Source organism: Caloenas nicobarica, chromosome 11, assembly GCF_036013445.1.
Source record: "Caloenas nicobarica isolate bCalNic1 chromosome 11, bCalNic1.hap1, whole genome shotgun sequence".
NCBI classification, from domain to species: domain Eukaryota; kingdom Metazoa; phylum Chordata; class Aves; order Columbiformes; family Columbidae; genus Caloenas; species Caloenas nicobarica.
Genome location: NC_088255.1, coordinates 8,847,770 through 8,861,926, shown reverse-complemented (window position 1 = coordinate 8,861,926; position 14,157 = coordinate 8,847,770). Strand labels below are relative to the sequence as shown.

Below are 14,157 nucleotides of genomic sequence, written 5' to 3'. Positions count from 1 at the left end.
TTTTAAGAACTTAAAATAGCTGGTATGTATCCAGAAATACAATTCACAATCAGTTTTAGAACTGGCCAGCCTATACACTGACATTGATAACTTGAACATGTGTTAAAAATATTTCCAAGTACATTTTTCTGCCTTCCAATCTGCCTTAGAAGAATTAAAAATGAAATATGTTATCTAATTTAAAAAAACAGGCAATACCTTGTTAACTATGACATTTCATTTTTAAATTACTTAGCAGGGAATAAAGAAGAGACCTGAAAAAATGCTGAAGAATAAATGCTGCCCTGTTTCCAATACAAGCACTGAAATGAGCACACATGAAGAGACACTCCCGTTGTCCTGCTGGCATACACGCCTGCTACCGACATTTCTGAAGCTTCTTATTCCCAAATCCACACACAAGTGTTCCATTTTGCAAGTATCATGACTGCAGATGCAGCTTCCGTCACAGCGCTGCCCTTCAGTACAGAGGATAATATAAAGTTGCATGTTTACACGTTCTCTCTCACAGAGAAATCATTCAGCTGAATTCATTCAAGGGTCCACCCTAACTTTCTGCAGCGCAGTTTTGCCATCAGAGGAAATCCTAGCCAAAACCGTTTGAGTAATGAAAGTTTAGAACAGAAAAAATATTTTTGATCTGCCAAAGTCATTTTAAATAATTCTTAGAAATTATTTTAAGGCAACCAAAACAGATCGGCAACCCCATCTACCTTTTCCAAGACTAGATAAAACACATCTAGGCTATTTGTGACAGATGTCTAAATGTGTTTTTTAAATCTCTCCAGCAACAGGGTTGAAGGCCTGTCTAGGTAGCTAATGCAGAAATCAACTATGCTTATAGTCTAAGAGCTTTTATTTGCATCTATCCTAAACCTTTGGTGCAAATCTTGCCAGTTTATTCCACTGGTCAGAAGACTCAGGGACAATGGCTGAGTAAGAGTCTGCAATAAGGGCAAGAGGGAGCTGCCATGGCATTCAGAGACCTCCACTCTCCTTCCAACAGATGGATTCCAAGATCAAGTTCTGTAGTGATTCTAATAACAGCCTCAACTGAGTAATAGGCTATATGGCAGGAGTCACGTAACCCTTGCTCTTATCTACTTAGTAATAATTGCAAACTAAATATATTAAAGCTCATTCCTGCATCTGCAGTTACTTTGATGTCCAGAGAAAATTAAGCATCTCAGTCTTAATCTAAATCTAGCAGACATTGAAAACAATCAATTACTGCCTGTCCTTTTCTTTTTCTTTTTCTTTTTTTTTTTTGGTTAACTGCAAAGTACTTCATATTATTGTTAGGCTCTCTTCATTCTTTTCTGTCCTGAACTATATAAATCAAGCTGTTTCACATTTTCCTGTAAGGTCACATTCTCCAAACTTATTTTTCCTGCATTCCCTGGAACCTTTTCAGTTCTTCTACATTTTGTTTAGAATGTAGTACCCTAGACTGGACACATTACTTAAGCTTAGACATCGTCAGCACAGAATTTTTAGAATATTTATAGTCAGGCTTTTAAAATCTGATCTTTCGATGATGTATCTCAAAAGCAAGTTTGGGGTTTTTTTTCCTTCCAAATATTAGGCAAAACTTAATGAATAATCTATTTTTGGAGATAAGTCATTTGAGAATGTAGATCTACATTTTCTACTCTTTTGTCCACTTACTGCAATAACATTTTGCAAAGCAAAATATAGTTTTTCAGATAGAGAAATAATAGAGGATAGGATCTTACTGCCCAGGGACCAAAAAGGGAGTTCAGAGCCATGCCAAACTGGTGCCTTTCTATGGTGACCACCTAAAATAAGCACACTTGCACTCAAACTGCAGATCCTAATGAAAGCTAATAAACCTCTGACCTCCAGAGAGATTTCACCCACAGTGTTTCTAACAGGCTCTGATACAGCAATGCAGCTTCCACCACAAATAAGTTCACACTTCTGGTATCTTGAAGCAAAGGAAAAACAAGAACTGACTTCATTTTTCATGGTCATAAATAACCAGAACATCTTCCTAGTCCTTAAAAAAACCCAGTTCTATCAACAAAAACCTTTCAGGCTTTCCTTACTGTAAGATGGTTAAAAAAAAAAAAAAAGACAACAAAGAAGAAAATGGTGAGGAAGAGGCAATGAAAGGCATGATGACATTTAAAGAAGCTTTGTTCTTGTCACATTTAAGATTTTCATGCACACATAAGGCTGTAAATTGGTATGGAGTTCTGCCAGAAAGCAAATTATTTTATATTTCCATTAGTTTACTCTGCTATGGAAGTGGAGCAAGCCAATTCATGCAAAATCTGATTCATACTTTCTAACTTTATGTTTGCTAATGAAAGAAAATTTAAAAAAAAAAAAAAAAATCTCAGAGAACTTTTTCATTTAAGGCTTATAAGACTATATGTATTTACAAATGTGTTTGCAATTAACAAATTCCAGTTATGGATTATGATAAGCTAATAGTAGACATTAAACACAGAAAAGTATTGATTCAGTTAATAGATGCAAAATTATTTATTTTTTTGGTAGAGAAAATGGAATGTCTAACTACTGAAATATAGAGATAGAAGGCATGATTTTTTGTCCATAACAACTATTGACTACAACAAGTGGAAGACTGGATCTAGGGATTCCCTGCAGAACTGCCCTTAATATGCAAAGCTTAGCAATGGACATCTGCTGCTGAAATAAGTTGTCTGCACAGATTTATTTTTCAGATAAAGGTTCCTGAGAAAGCTTTGTTGTTTTTTCCAGCAGTCTCATGAGAGGTATTATAGTGAGCACAGTATTTTTTTCTAATCTCTGTGAAAAACACTTCCCCCCAAAGTCAATGAAATATCAGGACACACTACTCTGCAAGGTATTTACAGAGACAGAGAAAGTACACATATCGTTGTATTCCTGTCTTTCATATAGAAACTCACCACATTACTTTGTTTTCAGAAAAAGAGGCTTTATAAAATTTCAATTTAGAACAGAGATTAAACACTATGATACACCAATGTTCTTTACAGAAAATGCCCTTAGTATCTATATTGAAAGAAACAAAGATCAAACCCAAACATACTTGCTTGCTCTATGTGTCTCTCCATCCAAAGCTTGCAAAAAGCACATCAAAATTCAGCTTCATTATTCCCTAGCAATACAATGTCCAAACAAAATCAGGATCCCTCTTCTTAAATAACAAAGTAGAACATTTAGTGACATTAAACATAGTTTATCTATCATTAATAAAAAAATGCCAACTGGTGCCTACTAATAACCATCTATCTTTGCTGGTCAGAAGACAAAGACACACAGGCTCTAGTTAAGGATCCAGAAAGCAATCTTACTTTTATGACTTTGATCTTTGAACTTGGCTGAAAGTGGCATAGTAACAATAATAACGAGTCTTGGTAGTTGCCGGGTTTATATTACCCGAAATGGGACGGTATGCTCCCCAGATGAGACAGGCAGCAACATCAGCCATCCGGATGTGGCAGTAAGTCATAACAGGGGAGAAAGAGCAGGAATAAGAGACCCACGATAAACAAACCAACAACTACCTACTTCATAGCTCTCCAAGGAAAGCTGCAATTGCTCTCTCTTACTGATTACAGAGGGACTCCCAATGTTTTAGGGCTACGTACACTGTATGTTGAACCTTTTGCCTAAGGCTGCCATCCTCATTTCAAGACACAAGAAACATATAAGAAAACACTGCTAGTATTTGGAAATATAGTCTACTGAGAGGAAAATAAAGTAGTTAATCCACAGTACTTAAACTGGTATTAATGTATTAATATACTATGTAATTGCAGTTTCATACTTGCATAGCATCATTTGCATTTTTCAGAAGGGCCTCACCGCTGCCTTATTCTGCAATCAGGGATTTATTTTGCTAGCAGAATTATTTAGCAAAATGCCTCTAGAATCTGATCGCTATTAGATCACAAGGATCTTCCTCACACCCCAGTTACATAGTACCTAAACCCAACCAACCAAATGAAAAATCCCAACAGTAAGGCAGAAGTGCAGAAGCAAAGAGCAGAATGCTCTATGCAATTTGCTGCATGTGTTAATACTATACATGTTGGGATATTTTTCTAAGTCATACATCAGAGCCCAGATGCTCTGAGAACAAGTGGCGAGGAAAGACCAAGAATTAGATAAATAGGGGGTTAAATTCTCAAGCAGATACTAGCAGAGAACTATCTTTAAAAGCCCTCTTATTCAATTATCCCACACACTAACTCTGTACGGTCAAATAAATTGAGAATAAATACAAATGAATAAAAATGTGTGAATGGTTGTAAACACACCACCTAACTTCAGATTGTTCAGTCAATGAAGAGACGTGGGATTTTGCCACATGCTCTGAAGCATTCTGTGGAGGAGCTTACCTCTCTCTGAGCATTACCTACAAACCATCTTTCCTAAGTTATGATTCCTAACCTAAGTCTGTGAGTTGTTCAGTGCTAGACCATACGAATTCACATTTCCATTTTCCTGAAACTGAACACATTATTCTATACACTAATATTAAATTTCTGAATACAAAGATAATATTCAAAATGAACAAGAAACTCTGGAAAAACATAAACTAGTGGTTTTCCACCAACGCATGAAAAGCATTTTGAGGGATTTACTAAATGCTACTGCTGAATACAATCTTCTGTGGCTTATAATGTGGTGTAAAGATTAAGTAAATCACTGTCTTGCCTGACAAGGAAAACATCTATTTTAGAACGCTTCAAAAATTTGGTTGGTGTGTCATTATGATGACATATTCATTTTCCCTTAGACCTCCATACTAAAATGCAATTTTATAGACGGTATCATAAATTTTAAGGACTGTGTATGACAGTGACATTTGCTTGAATGTTTTTAATAATATAGTAATACCAAAGCAATGCAAGCGAGACAAAAAGGCCAAAAAAAGGTATAAGCAGCACAGAGCAAATGTTTTACTCTATGTGCTATTCTAGCAACAGCAGATTTAACTATTTGTGAACCATCTGCAAAATCTGCCACTCCTAGAAATATCAGTATTTTGATTAAAGTATTTGGAGTCACTTTTTCAAAGCACATTCTGGGATTTTGTTCAAAGAGAGATGTGCATTCAAACACCATTCGAATTCGCTCAAAGAAACACTGAATGGAGCATTCAGGTCGTGTATATACAATTCTTAACACACACACAAAAAAAAAGAAAAAAGGAGATGAAGAACAAATTTTTTGTATTGTAATAGCATTAATTTTCAGATACGTGTACATTTTCCTTCATGAAATTATAAAACAATCTTCCTTCCTTAGAGGCTGGACCACGAGAAGCTTTGGTTACTGGAAAACTGGTATATTCACATTTTTTTCTTTCAAATTGCTGTTCTGAAGCAATTGGATTATTGGTAAAAGCATTTAAAATCCAACTGTCAGTGAACAGAAGTGGGTTAGGTTGTCTTTAGATACATTAACACCTTCCATGCCTGAGTAGAAAGCCCTGCTTATTATATTTTAAGCATATATTTTAGTGTAGATTTAAATCTAAATTATATATACATAAGACTTAAACATGACCTACAGTTTTAGCAGAAATCAATAGTACTATTTTCAAAGGTGTTTCTTCTATTCTGCTAAGCCACATGGACATGTTTCTTTCCAAGAAATGTCTTACGTGACAAATTATTTCTATTAGTCTCACAGCATTAGTGTGTTGCAGAGAACAGGGAGTAAGCTCACACTTATCGTATCCTCAAATTGTGGTACCATCTACTAGGGAATTAAATGTACCTGCCATGCATTTAAGGACAGATTCCCTGGAACCTTCTGTGTAAAATAGCTACACAGAGACACAGCATAAAGACATGAATCATGGGCGGTAGAAAGTATCTCCCCTTTTTTTTTTTTCGACTTTTACTGCTTGGTAGCAGAAAATAATGGTTGTGAGAAAAATTTGGCCATCCTTAATCATTCTGAAATTAACAGCAAATCTATTATCTTGAAAGGACTACAGACAAAGTATAACTATTATTCAACATGTTCATGAATGGCAGAATCTGACCCTTATGGGTCCAGTATTCTCACAACAGCAATAGACTTTTTGGTAACCACCACAGAAGATTCTGAGAGTGGCTGATTTTCAGGCCATCTGTATGAGGAATGCTTAATACACTGAAGAAAAACAAAAACACCCAATCAAGAAGCTTGCAACTGTGAAGAAAAAACAGGGTTCCTTCTGCATTGATTTTTCTCTTCTGTCCAAACAGGAATTACTGCAATCATTCTTTTTATGTAGCTTCAGCAGAAAAGAATGAGTCAGGGTAGATTCAGAGAGCAATGGCAACGCTTGAATGCACACCCCAGGCAATCACTCTTCTTTGATGGAAAATGACTGTAAAGATGCTTGTACATAAGAACAACATGGATTTCTTTTCTTTCCAGAATTATGTTGAATAAGAGAAACCTTTAGATTACTGGAATACTTTCATTTCTCTCTAATTTAGCTACACCGAGCTTCGATTAATCTACAATTCCAGTTAAGTTGACTTAAAGCATAAGCACCCTGGTCACTGAAAGGAATACTGATCTTATATGAATGTCATGGAATTTCAAGGCTAGGGTGATTCTACAATTTTTGGACCTGAACCAAAAAAAAAAAATCTACCACCTTTTATTCTACTTCACTTTGTAGTATGGACAGTTTGAAGAAACTTAACATTTCAGTGTAAACTTGATATAGGAGACATGTTCACAGAGAACACTAAGACAAAGCAATTTTGAGCATAACTGTGTTTAAATCTAAAAAAACCCTGCATTCATTACACTATTGTCCCTTTCTCTCCTGCAAATAAACTGAACTCTGTACAAACAGTAATAATATGATGCTACTAATGTATTAAAGACTTATCTCCTTCTTCCACACTTTCTATAGAAATTTGTATTCATTAAGGTAAAAAAAAAATCACAATCTCAATTTAAAGAGGCAGGAAGGATTTTTTTAAAAAATTACATGTTTTTTTCCAATAAGGAAACACATTCTGACAGTGAACTGGTATTAATAGGTAGAGATGGTGAAACAGCAGCAGTGACACTCAAGTTCTCTGCAGTAATAGTCTGGAGACCCATTGATTTTAGGATTTTCTGCCTATATTAAAGGCTTGAGTTTCCCTATTTGCAATAAGCCTTAGTGTAAGCCTGTTATAACTAACGTTTTTCTACAGAAACGGAATTAAAAAAAACACCAAAGAAAATAGAAGAGACTGCAGATTTTGTAGTAAGACCTGGTTTTGTTCCTTTTTTCCCCCTTGTGGGCAGGTCTAACTCAGGTTTCCATTTTATAATAATGTTCTAGTTTCTCTCTGCCAGTTTGAAACTCTTACAGTGATCTGTAATAAACAACATTCTGGTACGGCTTTATTTTCAGTCAAATCCCTCTAGGGAACAGAGTGATTTTACATGAAATGTGTATCCCATCGTGCTGCTTTCTGTAATCCACTCAGACCAAATGGAGATGAGGAATACTTACTTCACACAAATTAAAACGAGACATTTTGGCCAAATTCAAACTTCAATGGAGGTATTTGAAAATGTTTCCCATAATCCTACTTAGTCTCCCAAATCCGGATAATAAAAACTTCAAACTTCTCCCATTTACCAGTGCTCCACTTTCTGCCTCCAAATCCATTTTGCTTAAAACAGAGTATCGTCAACCTTATAATAAAACCTAAAAAATTATGCTGGGTACTTTGTCAAAAGTTTTCTGATGGAAAAAGTAGGACTGATAAGTCACATTGATGATCTCCAACATAAAGAGGACAAGGATGATGTTTATCTCTGAATGGCTGTAGCTGGCTGAGCGATACTTTCATGGACCAGGGTTTGCAGAGATCCAAAGAGGCCTCCCTATGCACACCCTTCCACCAAAAAAAAAAAAAAATCCTGAAAGCAGGCAACCATGCAAGAGGGTAGGGAAACACGATGCAAAGCAAATTCTTAAAAATGCTTCATACTGAAAAAAAAACCCTTGTGTACAGTTTCTGAAGTTTACAGAAATAAACGTAAAACAGCACTGATGTGCTTCAGAATGTAAATACACTGCTCATGTATTTCATAGCATTATGCATTTACAGATATCATGGAAATCTTTTACATACTTCGGTATTAAAAAGCTTTGAAGACCCTGTCTTTATTTTAGATAGAATGTATGGGACCCAAGTAATTTTGGATGTTCAATATTTAACATAATTACTGGGGAAATGGAAGCAACATCTGCCTCTCTCTTTTACAATTACTGCAAAATACCCCAAAGCATGTTGACACACTATATAAAGTTGCTTATGTGTGAGACCTCCCTCCAAGCCAACACTAAATTGCAAACACTAGTGAGGAAAGAACAAACTTTAGGATGCCTGTTAACCCTACACATTTTACAGATGATGGTGAACTGCACGATGACCCTTTTGCTAAGTACAAACCATGGAGCATTCTAGAAATAACATGTCAACCCTCATCATGGTGCAGAGAAAACTCTTTAATATATCTTCAGCAGTTTGCAGATATCTGCATTGACATTAGTTTACAAATGCTGGTTTATGCTTTAACAGGAGTATGAGGTCATAATTAGGGTTTCCTCTGATATTATGGAGTTCAATAACTTGTAAAGAATGTTTTCAAGCAAACCGGAGTCAGAAGTGAGTTTTCCTAGTGACCTTATAAAATCTGTTATTATCAGAGGAAATATTCTGCATTTGAAGGAACAAATTAAGAGATTTGCCAATTATTTGGCACATTCTTGCTCTTTCTGATTGTTATTTACTGTATCTTACTGCATTTAAAAGCATATTTTAAAGATGAGAAAAATAGGATGGTTCTTGCTTTGTGTGGTAGGTTTTTAATTTTCCCTGAGATGAGAGAACTTAGTTTCTGGCAAGATAAACAATAAGACTTCTCTAAATTAATTCTTTCTTCAAAGTCAGTAACCATTGGGAACTAGAGAAAACTGTTCAGAAAAAGCATTTGAACTTGAGCGAGGAATGTCCAACAATTTTAAAATTAATAACTCACATTTTTAAATCTGTATGGTTTATCTCTAATCTGTAGTTGTTGAACTTCACCTTTGAAGTCTTTAGGTACTGTTATACTCTTGGCTGGTAGACTGTAGAGTTTTGCTATGCAATGTATGTGCTCTGATCAAATCTCATCTCTGATAATCTAGACAAAATGGCCACTTTGTATTATTTGTTATAGCGCAGGATTTTCAAACCTGAAGACCGGGTGGAATCTTTATGTATCAGAGAGTCCTTTCTTATATTTCCTTTTTCTTAACATAATATATTCTGATTTATGATGATACAGAATCGTGTCTACTAAAAATGCTTCACTGATAATAGTTATTTCCATTCAGTCAAACTCCATAGCTTGCAGGGAGCTTGGAGAGGATCAAGTTCTTAGGGAAAAGAGGCATTAAGTGTTCTCTACACTGTCATTCAATTATATCTTACAGGTACAACTGCATCTTTCCCTCCTCCTCTCTTCTCAAAATATGATATTCCTACATTAGATTCCTGTTAAGCCAAAAGAGAAAGTGAGGAACTCATAAGCTGACTTTAAAAATGAACAAAACAAATGAACTACAACAATTTTACCTGCAACAACCGGAGATTTTCTGTCATCCAAAAGCTGAATAGCAGTACTGGCTGTCACTACGTTGCTTTTGTTTGCTGTTTCTGCAGAGCGCATTAAGAAAAAAAAAAAATAGTGAATTGAAGTAACATATTGCAGAATGAAGAAACTGAGCTCTCTTCTCCTAGTTTGAAATAACAGTCCAGGTGGATTTAGTGCTCAGAAAAATAAGGTAATAAGACAGCCAACATCATGTTCTCTGCATGCGTGGAACATACAGGCACTGGCATTTCAAAATTCCCCAGCACCCCAACAATAAGCTTAAAACACTGAAATGAGTAATCAGTTTTTGCCTTCTCTGCTAGAAAGTGGCAACAAAGGTGACAACGGGTAGGGCTTCTCATCAATGTGGACACTTAGTCTATTGGACTTGCCTTGCTTAAAATACTAGGCTGTAAGCTCAACCTGTGCAAACATTAAATAAAAGCTGTTATTACACCACATCTTGGGGTTTTCACTTAGAGCCCTGTAAAAGATGCGCCTGGTCAAACGACCAGTAAATTAGCTGCAAATTTCAACGCATATTTTAGATTAACATTTGAGATTAGCTACAGAGCCCACTCAGCACTGACATACTTGGAATCCTTTCAGCATCATCTATGGCTCGGCATATAGAGAATGACAAAATTATAGACCTGTACTAAATGGGATTGAATAGACAAAGCTTCCAGGTATTTGCTCAGCAGCTCTTCTGTACCAGAGTGGAAAATGGTCTGCATTAAAAATGTTCTCCTTATCTTCAGCTGTCAGGAAATCTCTTGAGAAAGAAGAGAGAAAGAAAATACTTGTTGCTCATTGCATGGCACACAATAGCTTCTAGCTTTGAAAGACAAGAAAAAACAAAATGCAATCTTTTGGAAATGGTTTTGGACAATTTTTTAATACCACCTTTTCAATGAAGGAGCTAACTTTCATAACTATTTGTGACACGCTTGCAATTGCTCTTGTTGAACAGGATAGAAAAAGTAGTAAAAAAAATAGTGCTTCTAAGTACCACTAAAATATTTGTACTGATATGTACAAATAAAAATGCTTAGTCTAAAGAGCCTTTTTCTCTCAGCACAATGCAAGAACTGTGAACTGTACAAAGTGGAAAAGGCACTGGAGATTTGATAGTTTGCTGCCACTGGCATTCAGTCTTAACCAATGAAAAAAAAGGAAATTACCATCCTACTTTTCAAATAATATGTAAGGGCTGGTAATGGACAACTACATACTTTTTTCTTAATAATGTCAGGGAATGCTGACAGAGGAAAGTTTGTGTCAGTGAAAACAGCAAGTATGGTCTCCATGTTATTGTTCTGGTGTGCTGTCCGACAGTAACAAGTTGAAGTGCTCTGGATCTCACCTGTCACGCTACTCACACTACAACAATATTTTGTGGTCAGATAAGCACCATACAACTTTATATTCAATAAACTTAGTTTATTATAAACATCAAGTTCAGATTTTCTTTTACATGCATTTGCCTGACACTATCAAACTGCTGCCTGAAAAAGTCATTAATTATGGGACTTTATTTTATAGCTCTCTATTTTAAGAAACCTGTACCCACATTAGATTACAACTTCTCCAGGCAAAATGGGAAACTCTTGAATGATGAGATCTCCTGATTACTCTTTCACTCAGTCCATTTCTGTCACTTGGCTTAATTTCAGCACTAAAAAAAATTTCACTACAATGATGCAAAATCCTTGAAAAAGCCTACAGATATTTGTTTTGAGATGGGATAGCAAAAAAAAAAAGAAGAAAAAATTATTATCTGATTATCTGCAGATGTAGCATATTCATAATTCTGATCTGAAGAATAAAGATGTGAGGCTAACTCTAAGGAAGTGAGAGGAACGTAAATATATGGGCTACAGGTGTAAAATAGTTCATTGTTCCAAATCTTTCGGTTGAAGAAAGAATCTAAGCGATCCTATAAAATCTTTCTTACTTATTCTATGTATTTCAGAGCACCAGTGTAAAACACTGAAAGAAACAGTAAATGGGCTTCCTAAAAATAAAATTTTTTTTTCCTCCTTTCTCACATGATTGCCAAGCATAGCTTTGTTACTTACTGATTAGTAAGCTGTTCTGGACCAACAAAGAGGTTGATACGAGATAGTCCAGTCCGTGTTCCAAGGAAGGCAACTTCCACTCCCTTGTCAGAGTTTCTGAAATAGAGCAGAACACAAGCAAAGATAATGTTTCCAGACAGTAAACAGATAAAGCTATATTACTGGTCACAGAAAGTACAAGTGTACACATTTTTGAGAAATATTATTTTAAGCATAGTTCCCTTATTTTTTCATTTTTAATGCTGTTTTTTAAAGTCATGAAGGTGTTGTAATACGTACAATGTAGAAATGCTATTTAGATCAAGAATCACTAAAAAGTCAAAGACAGTAAATTTGGCAGGACTTGTGGAAGCCATAGGATAAACAGGCGTGGCATAGTTATACACCAACTATTTAATAAATACTGGCACGCAGCAATTCAAGATGGGCAGGAATTCCATATCTTGCCCCCAGGCCATTCAACACTTCTGTGACACATCTGTGCTTCAAGTCACAGGCATGACTGTTGCTCAAGCAAGTAAAAGCTAAGCTAGATTTAAACCAGCTAGCTCAGCGTCACATGTATCTGCCATCAGGACAAGCTTCGGCCTCTAGACCTTAGGACAAAAATGCGACAGGTAGCTCAGGCTGAACTCTGTTCCTGCACTGATATCAGTGCCAAGCTATCTACTTTAAAACTAGTTCTCATATGGCTACAAGAACTTCAGTCATATTACCACAAAACCAGAGAGCACAGTCTTGGCCATCTCACTGTCTCATACTTCATTCTTCAATAAAGGGACCCTCTCGTTAGTGTAAGTCAGGATATGAAAGGGGATCAAAAGTGTCTTGCTAGCATCTCCCCACAGTTGTCTTCCTTGTGTTTGCTGGATCTGTTATTTAATTGTGTAGGAGGACTCCAGGAAACTTTGTGCCTCTATATAAATTCATCAATGTCTACGGTATATTAGCATGCAATGATTTCATATCTTTATCTTATAAGAGGAGTCTAGGTAATCCTTAGTTTGATGGATCAGATCTCATCATGTTGATTTTACTCATTCAAAATGAGCATGTGCTTTACAGCAATATATTTTTTCATTCAACTTTTAAAACTGGTTCAAATATAACAAAATCTAATCAGGATAATCTCCAGAATTGCCCTTCAATCACAGAATTTAATTCAAACTGCTAATTTTAACACATTTTCTCATATATATAACACGTTGTTGCTTAACACCTTAGTAGATCATAACATAAATGAAGTAAAAAATGTAAACTCTAAAACGGACCAGCTAATCTCCTGATTATCTGTAATAGGAACCTAGGTCCAAATTAGCTCTAGAAAACAAACAAACAAAGGATTAAAGAAATTATTTATTTTACCAGTGCATTTTTTTCTGTATCTAACTTGTTCTGAGATAAACTACAAATTCCATCAAAAATTTTGGTAAATTTTGCATTAAATTCCTGAAGTACTCTAAACAGTTTGTTAGAAATACTCCGAACTGTAAGTTGTAGTTAGTATACAATTTCATTAGTTATACTGTAAACATTGATTAACCGTACAACTCATTATCATGATGTACACTGCGACATAAACACTTAAAACTGAATTCAAAGTTGGTGGTATGTAGGATCAAATGATTAATAAAATATTTTCATGAATATCAGGGGTTGTTAGGTATTCCACCAGTTCATGAACATTAACTATTAAAAATTCACCCATTATTATAATGACTGACACAAAGCTACTTACTCTGATTTATTTAATGCTAGACTGGTCCAATAAGCTTCAATTGGTGCACTCACAACTGCATCAAATAGAACTTCCTGGATCAATTCTTTATCACCTGTTACAATATATTAAAATCAGTAAACATGTATACAGAGAGAATTTTTTTGTTAGATGAGTAAACAATGATTTTTTTAATGGTGTACTATATTTTATCTGTGATGTGAATTCCAACTTTTTGCATTATTAAGCTTTTATTATGTAATATTACATCGTATTTTACCACAATGCAGTTTTTCTTGTATCATTTCATTGCACTAACAACAATTTCAAATTTAAAACCAAAAAATGATTGTCCACTCCATGCAACACATTCATGTACATGTTATCTAATTCTCGCATTTCACATGACATAAGGTTAAAACAATTAGTTGTACTATCAGTCACAAAAGCTCTACATTTCTGGAAATACACAAAACATGCACTTATCCATCTGATTTTTTTTTATTCTGCTTTGCAGTTCAGAAAAGCTAATTGTGTACACATTCTCCCTAAAATACTCATGAAATATCTGACATATTCTTTAGAGGTGTGATCCAGGGACTGATTCAGACCAATCCTGTTTCAAACCCAATGGAACTATAATATTGCATAGTATAGCTACACCATCTGAACAGCAACTTGAATGTTTGGTTAAGGCATATTTTTTACTGTAAAAGTCAG

At 35.3% G+C, this 14,157-nt stretch overlaps 1 protein-coding gene across 1 annotated transcript in view; it reads right to left on the bottom strand.

The window, feature by feature from the left end:
- Positions 1-14,157, bottom strand: part of CACNA2D3 (calcium voltage-gated channel auxiliary subunit alpha2delta 3) — a 437,844-nt gene that overhangs the window by 73,900 nt on the left and 349,787 nt on the right. Inside the window, exons 24-27 of the mRNA XM_065642557.1 lie at positions 13,459-13,552; positions 11,721-11,816; positions 10,293-10,414; positions 9,621-9,701 (exon numbers count right to left, since the gene is read on the bottom strand). Coding sequence (XP_065498629.1) covers positions 9,621-9,701; positions 10,293-10,414; positions 11,721-11,816; positions 13,459-13,552 — 393 coding nt within the window. The remainder of the gene's footprint in view (positions 1-9,620; positions 9,702-10,292; positions 10,415-11,720; positions 11,817-13,458; positions 13,553-14,157) is intronic.